The sequence below is a fragment of the Lepidochelys kempii genome, chromosome 6, assembly GCF_965140285.1.
Source record: "Lepidochelys kempii isolate rLepKem1 chromosome 6, rLepKem1.hap1, whole genome shotgun sequence".
NCBI classification, from domain to species: Eukaryota; Metazoa; Chordata; order Testudines; family Cheloniidae; genus Lepidochelys; species Lepidochelys kempii.
Genome location: NC_136385.1, coordinates 17,221,300 through 17,238,967, shown reverse-complemented (window position 1 = coordinate 17,238,967; position 17,668 = coordinate 17,221,300). Strand labels below are relative to the sequence as shown.

General features: G+C 46.1%; 2 protein-coding genes across 5 annotated transcripts in view; both read left to right on the top strand.

The window, feature by feature from the left end:
- LOC140912497 (inner centromere protein-like) overlaps positions 1 to 819 on the top strand; it is a 61,478-nt gene extending 60,659 nt beyond the window's left edge. For all 4 annotated transcript variants that reach the window (XM_073346973.1, XM_073346975.2, XM_073346971.1 and 1 more), the window contains one exon: positions 533 to 819. In XM_073346973.1, coding sequence (XP_073203074.1) covers positions 533 to 571 — 39 coding nt within the window. In that variant the 3' untranslated portion in view covers positions 572 to 819. The remainder of the gene's footprint in view (positions 1 to 532) is intronic.
- On the top strand, positions 818 to 6,058 carry LOC140912498 (inner centromere protein-like). Its single transcript, XM_073346976.1, has 6 exons — positions 818 to 901; positions 1,428 to 1,591; positions 1,799 to 1,886; positions 2,226 to 2,336; positions 4,898 to 5,057; positions 5,695 to 6,058. The coding sequence occupies exons 1-6, from the start codon at positions 836 to 838 to the stop codon at positions 5,907 to 5,909; spliced, it is 804 nt and encodes a 267-aa protein (XP_073203077.1). The 5' UTR covers positions 818 to 835; the 3' UTR covers positions 5,910 to 6,058.
- The last annotated feature ends 11,610 nt before the right edge of the window (positions 6,059 to 17,668 follow it).

The window sequence follows — 17,668 nt, the reverse complement described above, 5'->3', positions numbered from 1 at the left end:
GCCCAAGAGCCTGGGGATCCAGCTTGGTTGGTTTGGCTTAAGCTCTGGGAGAAGGTTGACATTCACTGAACCCCTCTCCCCCTTTTCTTTCTTCTTCCAAATGAGGACGAAAACTCAACACACTACAGAGCTTGTTTCCATTCTGGGTGATGGGGCATAATGCAGATCTTTTCAGGATCCATCCTTCAAGGTTATTGGCAAAGACTAAAGGACTGCATCTTTCCCCTGCACTAACAACCAGAACCACATACAGTCCTCAGTATTCTTCTCTCAACCACATGTTCCTTTCCACGCATTCTTGCTTATTGCTAGGCCACTCAGCTAAAGTGAGGGAATCTTGCATTTGTGGTCTTCTCACCTCCATGTCCCCAGTTCATTTTGCACGTCAGTTTGCCTGCAAGAAAACTGTACCTTAAGCAAAAGAGAAGCCCATCTTCCTGCTGGCTTTCCCTTGTTCCGATGAAGGTCATGTAGCAATATGGCATCCTGTATTTTGGATTCTGTGTAACGCTGTTTCATGTACTCTTTCCAGGTATTCCTGGTGATGGTCTTCTCCTCCTGTGAACTGTGACTGGGGCTGAACTCGCTGCACTGGGTGCCATCTGCCTTTTAAAATATGTACACGCTTCACTGGGGCTTTGGACTTTCACTCCGCTCCAGAGAAAGGCATCGTCCCCTATGGGATGTGATGGGCCTCGCACTCCTGAAGAGCTCCTGACTCTTCTTTCTATTGTAGATAAACATGTCAAGACTGTCCCATATAAGGCTAGGTAGGGTTCAGACCTGATGTGTGTGATTCTCTCAGGTGCGAGAAGAGAAGGTGGTAGAAGAAAAGATGAAGAAAAAAATAGCTAAGACGGCTGGGGATGTGGAGACCCGAAAACAGAAAGTGCTGCAGATGGTAAGAGCAAGATTAGGTACCATCTGTAAGGAGAAGAGTTCACAGGGGAAAAACAGAATGATGGGAAATCTGCACAGTGTGCTTCATATGGGGCAGAGGGCAGAACAATAACCAGTAAATAGCTGTGGGAGAACAGGCCAATGAGTATGTCAGAATAAATTTACCTCCACACACTTACAGAGAGAGAGAGGCGTGCGCGCACACACTGTGTCTCTCTCTCTCTCTCCCTCTCCTCCCCTCCTCCTCCCCCCAATTTCCTACTCCCTTTTGTGACTGAGGTGCCTTATCACTTACTTTCCTTCCCAGTGTAAGGTCACTCTCCAAGTTTGTTCTAATGCATCTCACCATTATGAGTTGCATAGCACCATAGATGTGCATGGTGTTTTTACTGACCTCTCCCACGGGGGCAGGGCTGCACAACTAAGGTCCAAGAAACTAGTGGTGGTGATGAAGATGGGTCAGAGCAGGTAGCATTAAGGTTAGGAGAGGGCACTTGACCCGTAACTCACCCACCCTCCGCGTTTAGCATAGAAGAAGTGGACTTGCTCTGCCTTCTCAGGAGGAGGATGAACGCAAGCAGCAGGAGCTACTGCAGAAGAGGAGAGAGGGTGAACAGCAGGACAAAGGGAGAAAGATTGCGGAGCTGAAGAAACTGGCAGAGCAGCAACAGGTGGAACAGGCAAAGGAGAGGTGAGAGCTAGCCTGTTTCCACACTCCTGAGAAGAGGGAAGGGGGTGGAGCGACAAGCATGGCAAAGCAGATCTTGTCGGTACTAGGAGAAGGGTGTGAGCGATGGGCTGTAGCGGAGGGTTCTGGGTGCAGAAGGCTGGTATTGGAGCATCCTGGATGGGAAATGACTCACTTTCTGACTCACTTAGTTATGCTTTGATTTGCCAGGAGTCACAAACAGCAAGAGAAGGGGAAGGCCCTTCACCTGCAGATGGACCTGGCAGTGGTTACAGAGGAGGAGGAAAACCAAAAGAAGGTAGGGAGTTGAGACTTTGTGTCATGCAGTGGACTTTATTCTATTTATGTCTGTGGCCTTGAGCATGCCTTTAGCTTTACCAGCTGCATTCTCCTCGTGTAGGGTAGCACTGAGGCCTACCTAATGTCCAAATCAGCAAAAGGCTGCGTTGGAGTCTAACAAAGAATTGCTGCTGTTCCTCCACTGTGGAGAGAGTGTCTGTCCCCTTCATAGGGTAGTGTCCCATCCTGCTGATGGAGGTGATGATGAATGGGAGACTAGGGCCTCTCATATAGGACAAGTCAGATTCAATGGGAGTGAAAGCAGGGTGATCTGTGTATAACTTGGATTTGTTAACAGGAGGAACAGAGTCCAGAAGAGCAGGAACGGCAGCAACTGCAGGAAAATAAAACCAAGCCACCAGAATCTGTTGCTATTGTTCCCAGTAAATGGCTGAATATAACAGTGGAGGTGAGTGAGCCAAGAGCATGAGCAAAGACAGGGGTTCCAATGTCTATTGGGCTATAATTTCCTGGGTCCATGGAAACCTTTCCTCTTTGTATGGGACATTCTCCTTCAAAGAGAGCAGTGATGTCTCTTATCTGAGCAGCCATAAGAAACTTGGCTCAACATAGAAACAATGGAGATAATCCTTTTGTTTGGAATTTAAAACAAGTGATGGGAAATGGCCACATGATGGCGCAAGATCCCGAAGGATCCTGGAAGTTTGTGCTGTATTGTAGCCTCTCTAGTGACACCAGGTAGCTGAGAAACTTCAGTGTTTCTCCAGTTGCTTTGAACTCTCTAACTACCACCACTGGCGTTAAAACGTCATTGTGTTTATAGCCTAGAAGTGTTCGGTGAATCAAACTGAAAAGCTAGACTTAGGGCACAATGGGATCAGCTTCGCTTTTTCAAGCGGCCAGCTACTACCTCTTCCATAACTTCTGGTTGTCTGATGCCTGATACCATCTGAAACTTGACTTGTCTTGTATTCTGTGACTGTATTTTATAGCTCACTGGAAAAAGGAGGGAAACTTTATTGGGTTCACATAAGAAATGTCCTTGCAGCAGGTGGTGGGTCTCATTTTGACACACTGCCCCTGCTCAGCCATGCTGGAACAAAGCCATTTTTTTCCTGCTCTTAGCAAACTCTCTAGGCATTGAAATTGGCCTAAGTGACTGACTGTCTTATGGGTCCTTACGCTTATTTCTAAAAATGACTAGGTGTTGCACTTACCTGTAGTCAGGAGTAGAATGTTAAAACCTCGTGTCATCCTATGGCTTTTATTATCGCTAGGAATTCCTGTCATGGTCCCACAGTACTAGGCACTGTACAGACAAGTGACACTCCCTGCTCCAGAGAGATTACAGTCCAGGGGTCAGATGGGATGTGACAAGTGGACAAATGGAGAGGGTGAGGGGAATGAAGTTATACAATGAACAGAGAGTATCAGAAAAATTCAATTCTCTTCTTGGCACTTGCCTGCAAATCATTTCCATCTGGTACGGGAGAGGCATCACAGCAGAGTGAGACTTTAAGAAGGAATTCAAAGGTGGATAAGTGGGTGGCTCTTCAAATGTTGACTTTTGTCCCCTATGCGTAGTATCTGACAACTAATACAAGACGCCCACGTCCTCTTTGGGTGAGGAAGATATGTAACACTGAGTCAATGACTCCTTCCCTTGGTTTGAAAAAGGTCCGACTCCCGAAGCACTTTATGGTTGTATGAAGCCCCTTAGGCGTGTGTGCTTTTCAGGAGATTTTGTTGTTGTAGAACAGCAGGAGCACCAAACAGGCTGTGTTAAGTAGCTTCCTTGCCTCTGCAGCTGTGAGGAGGGAGTGAGATGGAAGGAAGAGGTCCTGTGAGCTAATGGTGCTCAGTCCCGTGTAGCGTACTGCACAGACACCAGCATCAGTGAGTTTACAATCCGAGTAATTGCTGTTGCTGCTCTTAGTTGTGCTTTCCAGCCGTACTATTCCTGATGTATGAAAGATGCCGCTGCTGAACACCTAGAGGGTGAAAAACAGGGCAACTTCCTGCTGTTCCAAGAATGATATTGTTGATGTTTGATCTTTTGATTGTATACAGTTCATTTTTAAAAAATGTTATTGGCAACACATGGCTTTAGATGAGTCTCTACACTTAGCTTGTTTTTTTTTTTTTTAGGTTAATTATAGAACAGCAAATGTCTGACATCAAATGTGACTCAGATCAACTGAGTAAACAGTGTTGTATAAACAGTCCTGTAGCATAAAATGTTATGCTTCAGCACAGCCTGGTAGCTTACTAGGCGAGAGATCCACGTTCAAGTCTTAATTCCTCCCTCCACAAACCCTCTCCGTTGGCATGGGTGGGAAGCACTGCCAAAGCAGCCTGCTCAGCCCCTACAGGGTGTGCAGGGGAAGAATGCTGTTTTTTCTACACAGGGATCTAAGGAAGTTGGGATCAATTGAAAATCCCAGCCTAAATTATTTAAGCAGTGTATTCCTTCTGCATTATCATGTGGCTGTTTTTGCCTTCCCATAAACAGACAGGCATGATCTCTGGATCTGGTGTTTTGGAGTGGGATTGAAGTTCAGGTATGAACGTGACCTTGACTGCCAGAGTCATACCATTGCCACTTCCTGTCTTCCATGGCTCACCTTTGTTCCCTCCAGGGCAGAGTATCTATTTCATTCTCCTGCCCATGGGGACTCATGGCAGAACAGTAATGTGTGATTCAAACCTAGTGTTGTATGGATAGCAGCAAAGCTGTATATATTAAACTTATTGGTGCTGATATTTGCTGTCCTACCACCTGCTGTTGGCACCAGTGATTCTTGGAGTACACAATGTAAATCTCCTGCTCCTAGAACCTGGGATATTTCTGTCATAAATAACTAATAGACTAATCAAAATCAACAGGGGTTCTTTCTGGAAACTCAAGCTGTCTCATCAGCACCACTACATAGAAGTATCATTATAAGGTAATTGGTTGCTTTGTTTTTCTTTTAAGGCTATATATCTAACTTTTCTTTATGGTTTCAGAAATCTCCTGTCTCTGACTCCTATCAAAGGCCCCCTTTAGGCTCAAAAGAACCCAGATTTCCCAAGGTAAATCCAAATAACTATGGGCTGGATCTGAACAGTGATGACTCCACAGATGATGAAAGCCAGCCCCGCAAGCCCATCCCAGTCTGGGCCACCGGTACGTGCATATTTTGTTATACCCACTGAAACGTCATCTATGAGAATTTGGAAGACCCCAGATTTCTCAGGGAGGCTTAGAAGTAGAGGAAGCCACGATTTAGGCCAGAAGTGCATGAGGCTTCAACTTATTGCAGTGCCGTGTGGTACTAGCTTGGAGTGGTAGTCTGAGCAGGTGCTATTGTTCAGCTGTTAATTCAGAATCCCTTGTGCCCATCCCTAGAGCTGAAGCGCTTTTGCACTGTTTGAAATCAGAAGGCTAGGGAGTTCACCAGTGCCAGGCAATCCTTTCTTTCAGTGGTGGGTTTTCCATAGTACTTGAGATACCTGGAATATGAAAGATGCCTTGGAAACCAATTATATTCTCTGCATGAGGGGGAATGTAAGGTTCTATATGAAGCCAGGAAAAACCTTGATCCAGTACTGAGAATTCAGTATCTGCCATGCCCACCCCAAATCTCTTCCACAGCTGGCTCTGTGAGGCCCTTCTGCAGGGCGATAGAGCCTGGAGGGTTGCTCTTAGATCTTGGCTTTCATGCACTGACTCGCAGTAATCATGGTACCAAGGGAGTGAGGTTTAACAGGAGTACCGAGGTGCTACTTAGACTGTTAGTGTAACATGGTGGTTATTTTCCCAGGGGCTCAGCTTAATCAAGCTGTTACATACCAATACTACAACCCTCCAAATATCGAGACACTCTTCGGGCTGATCATAAGCCCTAAACTGGAGGACATTTTCTACAAGAACAAGCCGCGATATTTCAAACGTACCAGCTCTGCTGTCTGGCACTCACCTCCCCTTCCCGGTACCAAGTCTACACTGGGCCTGCCCTACAAACTGAAAAAGTACTGAGGAAGGAGAGTGTCCCTCTTCTGTCCACTTGCCATTTCCACATTGTCCTGGTTTTTGTGTAAAGAAAAAAAATCTTTTCTAAGATCTGTTTTGTTTTTTTTAATATTTGCATAGAATAAAAGCTTAAATAAAAGTTCATGTTAAAATAATCAGGGCCACTTTCCTTCCTGTCTGGGGTGGGTTTTTGTTGAAACTTCAAGTTTTGCTGTGGGGAAGACGAGGCCTACTAAACTATAGCACTGCCCCCTCAGTGTCACTTTATTTCCTTCTATCCCCCTCCCTTACGTGTACCCATGCTGCTGTGTGGCACTTCTAGACCACTCCAATTCATTTAGTTGGTGTTCGTCCTACTTTGAGCAGGGGGTTGGACTAGATGACTTCCTGAGGTCTCTTCCAGCCCTAATATTCTATGATTTACTGTGAGAACCCCTGTCTGATGGTATGTCTGTAGGTGGCAGTGCAGATGTTCTCAACGGACAACTGACAGCATTACATAGCTTATCTTTTTGGGGTAAGCTAAATGCCCAAATAAAAGAGCTGCATGGAGGATTTTATCTCACATGAGTATGACTTGCTGTCTTCATGGCCTGAGCTCTTCACTTGCTCCTTAGTAGTTAAAATGTTCAGCTTTTATAGTGCCCTCTAACTTTGATCTGAAATTTTCATGCTTGGTCTAAGGCTGGAAGTGACTTTTATTTGGACTGGTTGATGTGCCTGAATGAATTTTATCACCCGTGTTTTGTTTTAAAACAAAACAAAACAAAAAACTAAAAACAAATTCCAGATGATGCTCTTGCACTCAAATTAAAAGCAGTTCTAACCATCTGTATATATCACCTGGGAGCCTTTCTTCTTGACTTCTTTCCAATCCATAAGAGCTGAAGGAGCATCTTCAGAGTTATGCTCCTTACTGCCTGCTCAAGTCAGGTATCAAAGTGAAATGTCCCAAGTGTGCCGCAGTCCATGCAGTTACTCTCATCAGTTACTCCTGTCTGACACAGCATAACTGGATGCTGTGAAAGAGTGGAACTATACTACTCTGAATGTACCACTGGGCCAGGTTCCAACGTGGTTTATGGATATTTGAGCAAAAATTATTCTGCAACATACAAACCTGTGTCCAACAGCTTGTTGCTTATACAATAGCAGTTTCTAGAAAAAGTGTTCTCCATACGTAGCCAAGCTCCTTTGGGCTGCAGAGGTTAAGTCTTATTGGAAGCTTTCCCTGCCACTGTCTGTGCTGTCCCTGGGGAGTGGCTGGAGGACAGTTTGTTCTGTGCTTCGTAGGAGGAAGATACTGAACAAAACCTGCAGCCTCCATCTCTGCACAGCTCCTCTCCCAGTCTCCTGTACTGCACAGAGGTAATTAAGAGCTGGGAACTGTCAAGCTGGATATTTAGATCTGTTTCAGAATCTCACCCTATATTGGCTCAGATTTGAACAAGGTGAATGGCAGAGCCTGAGGGCAGGGAAGGGTGGCTCAGTAATGTTACTAAGGCTGGCTTCATTGCTCAGCATAACTTTGCTCTCCCTAAATTATCTTGACATGTGGCTCAGAGGTACAAAGCTTTAATGGCCTTTTGTTTGAATGCTGGCTGAATGCTTCATTAATAAGGTAGAGACCCTATGGCAGGGAAACATTCCTGCTTATCTAACCCAGTTGCCAGCTTACACAGTTGTGAACTAGATCATTGAGAGATGTATACGGTCATCCTTCTACAGAGAGCATTGGGCAACCAAGTTAAATGAAAGAAGAACTTAAATCCATTCTGCTGGTGAAGTGGAGGGAAGACAGAAGAACAAGTTCTGCTTTGCCATACCTACTCAGAGGTGGGGATAATGTCATTTTAAACTTCAGCAAAGCAGAGGGTGTCTTTGGAAACACAGATCTTTGCTTTACAAAAGCCTTGTCTATGCTAGGGAAATACAACAATGGTGGAAAAACTTGTAAATACTACATCACCCAACCCTGTTGCTATTTCCACTGATGATGTTCTTCCAAATTCCATGTCTTTTAATCCTGCTCCAGATAAGACAAATCACCCATGGAGGAAAATGATGGCAGCTGCAGGAGCCTTGTCTACACTGGAGTTCTTAGCATTGGTGGCACTAGTGAAGCTCAACAAGTGTTAGTGATAGTAGGAAAGCATTGGTAGACAACTTCTGTAAAACTTTCCCTAGAGGAGAGAAGGTTATGATGCACTTTTGGAGGTGGGGGAGTTCTAAAGAGCCGTCATGCCTTGAGCTGTGTGATACAAGCTAAGTGCTTTCTATGTCAAATGGAAATCTCATGACATGAAGAGTTGGGCAATCCTTGTCTCTCAGATGAAGTGACTAAATGGGGGGAGAACAAGGAGAGAGTGACTGTGTAAGAATTAAGCAATCTCTCTTCTTGAAGGAGGAAGAGGAAACCAGGAGCCTTCATTGGCTTCCTGATACATGTCATAATATAACATCTGTGGACTCCCTAGACACCTTTGAGGAGCAGTGGATGCTGTCCACGGTTCTCTGCTCAGTATCCTCCTCTGGTTCCCCGCTTACAACCCTGTGACCCTCGCTTCTGTCTCTGTTTTATCATTTGTTGCCCCCCAAACTTGCTTGAGCCCTATGTTCAGTAGCTCCTCCCATTAGGCTGGTGGAGTGGCCTTCAGATGTGGATGGGGCCCCCCATAAGTAATAAGTAAACTTTAATAAGTAAACAGCTGTCATGTATTTGGCCATTTTCCCAGGCAGACTGTTTCTTGTGTTAGCCATGTTTTGGCTTCCAATAAATGCTGACGACTGCACAAAGTAACTAGCCATGCTGAGACTCTCCGCTTCTTCTGGTAGTAGATATTGCTGACAGCTCCTCTGGATTAAGAAACAGGGCTGCAATTCTGATTTGTTTTCATGTGATATAATTGCAGAAGTTTTATCTATTTGCACATTGTGTCCTCCTGAGCAACACAGCATGCACTAGGAGACTGAGTCATTCCCCGCCTCCTGTTACTTCAGCTGATGCCAGTGCTTAGTCGACTGGCACCTCATGACTGGGGGGGGGGGAATGTTGACCATTCAAACGCCAAATAGTGCTTCATAAGTGTGCCCCTTTCTCATTACAGTCGCTTCAGGGCAAAGGCAGTTAAGATCTGAAGTGAAGGTAGTTTTAAAAGATATATACAAAAAAGAAAAGGAGTACTTGTGGCACCTTAGAGACTAACCAATTTATTTGAGCATAAGCTTTCGTGAGCTACAGCTCACTTCATCAGATGCATAAAAGTGGAAAATGTAGTGATGATGTTTTTATACACACAGACCATGAAAAAATGGGTGTTTATCACTTCAAAAGGTTTTCTCCCCCCACCCCACTCTCCTGCTGGTAATAGCTTATCTAAAGTGATCACTCTCCTTACAATGTGTATGATAATCAAGGTGGGCCATTTCCAGCACAAATCCAGGGTTTAACAAGAACGTCTGAGGAAGGGAGGTAGGAAAAAACAAGGGGAAATAGGTTACCTTGCATAATGACTTAGCCATTCCCAGTCTGTATTCAAGCCTAAGTTAATTGTATCTAATTTGCAAATGAATTCCAATTCAGCAGTTTCTCTCTGGACTTTGAAGTTTTTCTGTTGTAATATCACAACTTTCATGTCTGTAATCGCGTGACCAGGGAGATTGAAGTGTTCTCTGACTGGTTTATGAATGTTATCATTCTTGACATCTGATTTGTGTCCATTTATTCTTTTACGTAGAGACTGTCCAGTTTGACCAATGTACATGGCAGAGGGGCATTGCTGGCACATGATGGCATATATCACATTGGTGGATGTGCAGGTGAACGAGCCTCTGATAGTGTGGCTGATGTGATTAGGCCCTGTGATGGTGTCCCCTAATAGATATGTGGGCACAGTTGGCAACGGGCTTTGTTGCAAGGATAGGTTCCTGGGTTAGTGATTCTGTTATGTGAGTATTTGTACTCCCCTTCTGCTGGTGAGTATTTGCTTCAGGTTGGGGGGCTGTCTGTAGGCAAGGACTGGCCTGTCTCCCAAGATTTGTGAGAGTGATGGGTCGTCCTTCAGGATAGGTTGTAGCTCCTTGATGATGCGTTGGAGAGGTTTTTAGTTGGGGCCTGAAGGTGATGGCTAGTGGCGTTCTGTTATTTTCTTTGTTGGCCCTGTCCTGTAGTAGGTGACTTCTGGGTACTCTTCTGGCTCTGTCAATCTGTTTCTTCACTTCCGCAGGTGGGTACTGTAGTTGTAAGAATGCTTGATAGAGATCTTGTAGGTGTTTGTCTCTGTCTGAGGGGTTGGAGCAAATGCGGTTGTATCGTAGAGCTTGGCAGTAGACAATGGATCATGTCATGTGGTCTGGGTGAAAGCTGGAGGCATGTAAGTAGGAATAGTGGTCAGTAGGTTTCCGGTATAGGGTGGTGTTTATGTGATATAGATATATACAGTTCTTCTTTGGGTTCTTGAAAGCTGAATGTGCAGTGTGAATGCTCTATGAAGGGAGTGGATAACTCAAGAAATTGGCTGTGGATCTTTCCACCAGCCTCAGTTAGTAGAGATCGAAATTTATCGAATGGCTGTTCAGTGGCCAATAGGGAACTGGAGCTTCAGTCCAAGACTTGATGGATAGCTGTCCACCCTAGTCACCAGATCCCTTCAGGGCAGGCGTGAGGCACGCTCGCAGGGAAGATTCCACTAGTTGAGCTGTTCCTGTTCTGGGGATAAGGACATCAGTCTCCTGGGCTAGCATTTGGCATGGACTGAGTCTGTCATGGGAGGGCTCCAGGGTGGTAGGAATGTCCTCTGCCAGGGCTGGTAGATGACAGTCAAAGGGAGACTAAACAATCTCCGTGGGTGGGGACTCAAAATTCCTGTGCAGCTTTTTCAGTTTCAAGTTTTCTCCTGCTCACTCATACTAATCTTGCACCATCCCCCCTCCAGCTTGTGCCAGCTACTACTTGTGCTGTCCTCGCTGACCAAAGAAAAATAAAGTGACCCCTCTCCTTTTGAACAGGCCTTATGTAAGCGTAGTAGAAGGGTTAAAGGTGCTAAAGGTATGTGCTGAATGTTTAGCTGCCTCAAGAGAGTGACATGAACACATCCTACTACTCAGTCCCCTGAGGCAAGGCCATTGCCGCCTCCTGCATTCTTTCTGCTTCTTCTTTGTTCCATATGCATTTTGAAAACATTGACGCAGATGAATCCTTGGGGAAGGGTAAGTGCTAGCAAAGCAGCTGAGGACAAGAGGAAGGCATCACAGACTAGCGCCACTAGCCCTGAATGCATCCGATGAAGTGAGCTGTAGCTCACAAAAGCTTATGCTCAAATAAATTTGTTAGTCTCTAAGGTGCCACAAGTACTCCTTTTCTTTTTGCGGATACAGACTAACACAGCTGCTACTCTGCAACTAGCCCTGTGGTAACTGTACTAGTTCTTTGGTAACAGCTTTCAGAGTTGTCGAGACTGATTCCCCCACTCTGGCACTTCAAGTGCAGAAGTGCTGGTAATGAGCTATTACCAGCAGGAGAGTGAGTTTGTGTGTGTATGGGGGTGGGGGGGATGTGAGAAAACCTGGATTTGTGCAGGAAATAGCCCAACTTGATTGTCATGCACATTGTGTAAAGAGTTGTCACTTTGGATGGGCTGTCACCAGCAGGAGAGTGAATTTGTGTGGGGGGGTGGAGGGTGAGAAAACCTGGATTTGTGCTGGAAATGGCCCACCTGATGATCACTTTAGATAAGCTATTACCAGCAGGACAGTGGGGTGGGAGGAGGTATTGTTTCATATTCTCTGTGTATATATAAAGTCTGCTGCAGTTTCCACGATATACATCTGATGAAGTGAGCTGTAGCTCACGAAAGCTTATGCTCAAATAAATTGGTTAGTCTCTAAGGTGCCACAAGTCCTCCTTTTCTTTTTGCGAATACAGACTAACACGGCTGTTACTCTAAAAATTAATACTGGCCACTCCAGCCTTGTATTAAACTCCCAAGGTTACAGCTTTTCTCTGACCTTGGAGGGGTAGATGCTGCCACTACCCAAGTGAAAATCGCCCCCCACCCCTTTTGAGAACCCAGGAAGGAGCACTTGGGAATTCCTTCCTGTGAGATACTCTCAAGCACTTTCACGCCCCCTCCAGGGAAAAGCTGAGAAAGAAAACCAAGGAAATCAGCCGTTGCCACCAGCTAATTAAACAACGTGCACAAATCTCTTAGGACACAAAAAAACAATCCTGTTCTTAAAAAAAGGTAAATTTTATTAAAAACAAAAGAAAGAAAATACATCTGGATCTTAGGTGTTTTGCAAGGTCTTAGAAAAACAATTACAAAAATTAAGCATCAAGCTAGCTCTCTTGAGGTTCAGCTTAAATGTTATGAGCAAAATAAAAGCATTTGGGGGTTAGCACAGAGGAGTCCACAAGCCAATAAGAAATAACCCTAATCGCATCCTCCTAGACATTCCTGATCTACTTACATATCTGGGGTTCACGTGTAGTTCTAGGTATGATTTGATGGTTTTTCATACCTGGTTTTTACAGCATAGTTTCAGCCCTGTCCCAGCTTTGTCCCTTCTCTCTAGAGAACAACAACAGTACAGACAAAAGGAAGCTTTTTCCCAATTTTAAAAAGTTCTAGCCTTCCCATTGGCTCATTTGGTCAGGTGCCCACTCCCTTCTTTTTACCCTTTACAGGTACAGCAAGTAGAGAACAGCCACTAACAGGGATTTTGTAGCTAACTGCCTGGCTGGGTGTCCATAAAAGGGAGCTCCCCCACTCCTTAATTTATCACAATAGTCTATTTCAACATAGTGACAATGAGAATAAAAGGCAAAGATGCAGACTGCAGTGACAACACCAGCCACCCGTTGTCCACTTCAGGGGGGTGTTGGATAAGTAGGGAATGCAAGGCTTTTTGCTGAGGAACTAAAATGTTACTGATTAACTGTTCTCAGACTTAATCTGACTCAGCAAGAGTCACTATCTTTTAAATTGTCATAGAATCTGTCCTTGAGCCTATACTAACCATGCATCCAATGAAGTGAGCTGTAGCTCACAAAAGCTTATGCTCAAATAAATCTTAGTCTCTAAGGTGCCACAAGTACTCCTTTTCTTTTTGCAGATACAGACTAACATGGCTGCTACTCTGAAACCTGTCAAAGGTGGGGAGGGAGTGTCAGATTTCTCAGTCCAGACAGAAAAGTTGACATTTCAGAGCTGAAGGTAGGCTGGCTACTCCGTAGGAGCCCAGAAGGATAAGAGGGCTCTGACAGTCCAGCTGTTTGACAGTTATTTTCAGCTGGGGCTGATTGTGTTTGCTGCTGATTATTTTGGAAATGTTCTTTGCTTTCAGCAGCTACTGAAAAGTTGCTATTTATGGGTCTGGTCTAATCTCCATTGCACTGGCTGGAAAGATTCCTGTTGGCTTCAGTGGGCCTTGAGGCCTGAGCTAAAGCCTGTTGGAGCTAATGGGAGTCTTTCAGTGGACTTTAGACTAGGGCAGAGGGCAAGGGTCACTTGCTTAACAGCCTTTGCGCAATAGAGTTGGTGATGCACTCATGGGTGCGCCCTCCTTTCCCTCCTCCTTTCCTCTATAGACACCTCCCCCAGAAGGAAACAACTTGCAGTGCACTCTGTACCTAGTGTTGGGGACACTGGGGCATGGCTACTAGGTAACTCGAGGGGATGGAAGACCACGAGTGTCGATGAAGCCCCCTCGCACTAGGCCCAGGTGTCCTTGGCCCCCCCACCCCCGCCTGGAGGCACACACAGCAGTTATGCTGAGAATCTGCAACAATATGTTGCAAAGTCAGACTGCCTGAAACTAAGCAAGGCCACGCAGGGCAGATACGGAAGAACAATGCTGTATAAAGCAGCTTTCTGTATAGTTTAATAAATGATACAGAGAACGAGGTAACTAGCTGGGAACTGGATTGGCTGGCTATATGGATACTTGGGGCAGCTTGCTATTGGATAAGTATGCTGGGAAAAAGGATGTATAAAAGCCTGTGTAACTTCCTGCTCTGTGTACAGGATTTGAGATTCAAATCTCCCTGTACCTTGTTGAAGCTTCAAATAAACTTTTCTGCTTCTCCACCCCGTTGTGATTATTGGGTGACGCACACCGGGTCACGAACCAACTTCAGCTGTTGTTTAGCCTCTTGGCACTGGGGGCCGGCAACACTAGCACAGTGGACACCTGCTTGTGGCCTTTCAGCACTACTGTAATAAAAATATGACTAATCTATATGACACACACTTTTCCTCCTAAGATGATGCTGAAGCCTGGTTTTGAAGAGGGTTTCAATACCACTAGGAATAGTGCGCTCAGTAAACACAGATTGTCTTCAGTCATTGTCTCCTTCCTCTACAGGGCATGTAAATTTAAGTGGCTGTTCTTTCTCTTTCCTGCTCTCAGATTACTGCCAATAAAGGAGAATTTAGCCCAAGCTCCATGCTGGGAAGTGGGAGAATGCTGATTAATTTTGGGGGGGGGGGGGGAGGTTTAATCTAAGAGCAGCCTCTGCTAAACTTCAGGGCTTTCTTGCCTCAAATTTTATGTGATCAGTGAGAGCTGGAAAAGAGACTTGTGAGAGACAATCTTTCCTAGTGCACATTATATGGATATGATCAGCTGTAATTTTATTGCTTGAAATCTGTCATTTGCTGCATTTCTCCATGACCCTTGCCACTTCTAAGGCCTTTGGCTGACATACGGTGTGGAGGAATCAGAGCAATGTCTGGAGATGTGTCAATGGTGGAAAAAAAATTCTACGGCTTTTATCAAATCTCCATAAACTGACATACAGAATATATACTGCTGGGCTAGAGATGAAAATGGGAGTAGACAGTGTGAGAGAGAGGGTTGGGGGGAATTCCTGGGAGATGCCTGGGGCTAAGACACCACCCTCTTGATGCAGCTGCTGCCAGCCTGACACCAATCAAGAGTGCTTTGTGTAATGAGTGGGATGTGATTGCTTCTGACAACAGCTGCAGGTTAAACAGTGCTGACTCAGCCTGCAGCCTTGTTGGCTGCAGCAGGTTCCAGTCCTCACCTCGCTAAGTGGCTCCTCCTAATCACAGGTATTAACTCCACTTCTAAGCATTTGTAAGGGGGGAGAGCTAGAAAATTAGGGTTTACTAGCCATCATGACCAGAACTCATGCTGGTTCCACCAAAGCAAATTGATGCTAGTCCAACAGAGGGATGAATAGCCCTCATCTGCTGATAAGAAAACTGAAGCTAGTGGATGTGTTTTAAAATATGTGCATATTAATAATCTATAACAATAGAAGTGACACCTAGGGCCCCTTGTCTTCTATCTTGTTCCTGCCCTAAGTGGAGTGAGTCTGCTGCTCTTCTTCATTTCTGATCACAGACCTGCAAATTCCTGTGTGGTGGCAGCTCTGTGCTTGGGATACACCTAGGCCCAGAATAGCAGTGTGTGCTTCCGGGGCCTGAGCTAAAGCCCATTTAAATCCATAGAAGACTCCCACCAACTTCTCAGTGGGCTTTGGATCAGACTCCAGTTCAGCAATGAGGTATGCTAGCAGAAGTGGGGTATCGGAGATGCTTCAAGTCAGGAATTAGGACGTGTACGGTTGAGAAGTGCTTACAATGGTCTGAAAAAAGTGGGGGCCTATCATAATGTGGGAGCAATAGCTTTGGTAAGACTGTGTTTAAAGTGCACCCCTTAGTGACCTGCCTTGATTTTTTTTTTTTTGTGCCAAGTTTGTGACCCATTGTGACCCCACAATCACCACTTTAAGCATGGGGCTTGGGGGTTACTGGTCAGAAGGGAGGTACCGCAACAGACCTGTGCCAGTGTCCGGGGCGGAAGAGTAGGGCTGGTGAAGGTCGGTGTTGGGGTACTTCGGCAGAGCTCCATGAGAGGAACTGAAGCAGCTCCTCCCCACCCCTGTTTGTCTGTGTCCAATCCCAGCAAATTCTTTTAGGAGCACTGCACTTCGCTGTATTTGAACAGTAAGCAGCAGCTGATATTTTATACCAAAGTTTTGTCCTACTGAAGTCAAAAGCAAAACTTCTGTTGATTTCAGCAGGGCCAGATTGGGTCCTAAGTGACCACACCAGATGATGGGGGCATAGGTCTTCTCTCATCCAGGCTAGCTCAGAAAACAACACAATCACAATTACAGAAGAGCTAGATGCAATTTAAAAAGATTCTCCCCTGTGTCATTTCATGAAACTCCCTGTCTCTTGGGGCAGGAGGGAAGCTCCCTATGAATGGGGTGAGTGGAGGGGGGAAGGGAGAGGTGGGGCAGCCAACTCCAGGCTGGGATGGGGCCTCCTGGTGGTTCCTACTGCCGCTCCTACTGTAGTTGGTTCCCTGTGTTCCCCCTCTTGATGGCTGGCATTCTATGCGCCAACGCCCCTGCCCCCAACCCAGGGGCCAGTGCCCTGCCCCGTCCTGTCATCCACCCCACCCCAGGGGCTGGCGCAATGTTCCTGCCCCTCTCCTGGGCCAGGTGCCTCCACCTGGACCCAGGGTGGCTGGAAGGTGGGGCTGGGCTGAGGAGCGCTACCTGCTCCCCAACAGCCAGCGCGGTCTCATGCACAACAGTAACCATGTCAGAGCCTTCTTTAGGTTCTGTTCTCATCAGTGTGAGATATTGTGGGGGCAGTGTGGAAACAGAGAGAGACACTCAAACCCCTTTCCACTTCCTGCCTGCACCTGTGTGGCCCCCCGCTAGGCAGACATCCTCACCATGAAGGCTTCCACCCAGGCCCTGGTCTTGGGTTGTTGAAGGAACTATGTCCTTGGACACCACCCTCCAATACAGTTATTCCTTCAGGGAGTGAGTGGAGATGATAACACAGTTCTTGGGAGAGGCCTAATTCCAGGAGTAAAGGGTCAGGGCCAAGGTTTTCAGAAATGATTAGTGACTGTGAGCCAAACCTGAGAGACGCTACAGTGGCCTGCTTTTCAGAGGGCAGGTTCTCGGCGTTTTCTGACTCGCAGGCCCTTTCAAGGCACTCGGAAATCGAATCACCCCAACTTATATCACTTTTGAAAATCTTGGCCCAGATTTGAGGTGGGGGGGAGGGCTTGATGCAAGAGAGCTGTGTGTACAGTGGCAGTCATGTAATTACCTCAGCCTCTGGAAGTACAGTGCTGTGCCCATGTTCTCACAGATCCAGCTGACAGCTGCCTCGTGGTCATTCCCCACACTGTGGAGAGGGAATTTAGCTGCTGAATTCCCTGGATGTTTTAAGCCACTGGAGTCTGAACACAGTCTAGGCCCTGCCTTAGCCTTGGGGTCTCTGGGCACACTCTTAGGGTTCAGGTCCTCAATCTAGTACTCCCCCCAGAGAGCTGCGGTCATGCAGCACACTACTTAGCCAGAGCCCTCAGACTCACCAACAGCTTAAATGCCTTCTCCCAGAACTCCAGCTGTGTGGCTGTTCTGGGCCCATACTTTACGTCTTCAAGGGGCATGTGGTAGGTGTAACACATGAAACATGCAGACACTTTGCACAGAATTCTTACTCCATTGATCTTTCTTTAATAGCATGAGAAATACACAAATCTATACAAAAATAATAAACTGTACAGGTATTTCCTTGCCTCAGTTTCCTCACCACTCCGGGGCATTCTTTGGGTTGGATCCAAGTACTGTAGGGCCACCCAGGGTATTTCTTCTGCAATGCCTGGTTTGTGTTCTGAGACATGGCGCCTTCTTGGGCCCAGTCTGCTTTCTCTGACTTTGCCTGCTCTGCCCTCTTGCTCTCTCCTGTGTGTGTTTCTGGGTCTTC

Excerpts from the sequence above, each read along its gene's own strand:
- LOC140912498 (XM_073346976.1), top strand. The coding sequence starts at position 836 with ATGAAGAAAAAAATAGCTAAGACGGCTGGGGATGTGGAGACCCGAAAA. Across the intron at positions 902-1,427 it reads AACAGAAAGTGCTGCAGATG|CATAGAAGAAGTGGACTTGC; the intron begins GTAAGAGCAAGA and ends CTCCGCGTTTAG. Across the intron at positions 1,592-1,798 it reads GTGGAACAGGCAAAGGAGAG|GAGTCACAAACAGCAAGAGA; the intron begins GTGAGAGCTAGC and ends TTGATTTGCCAG.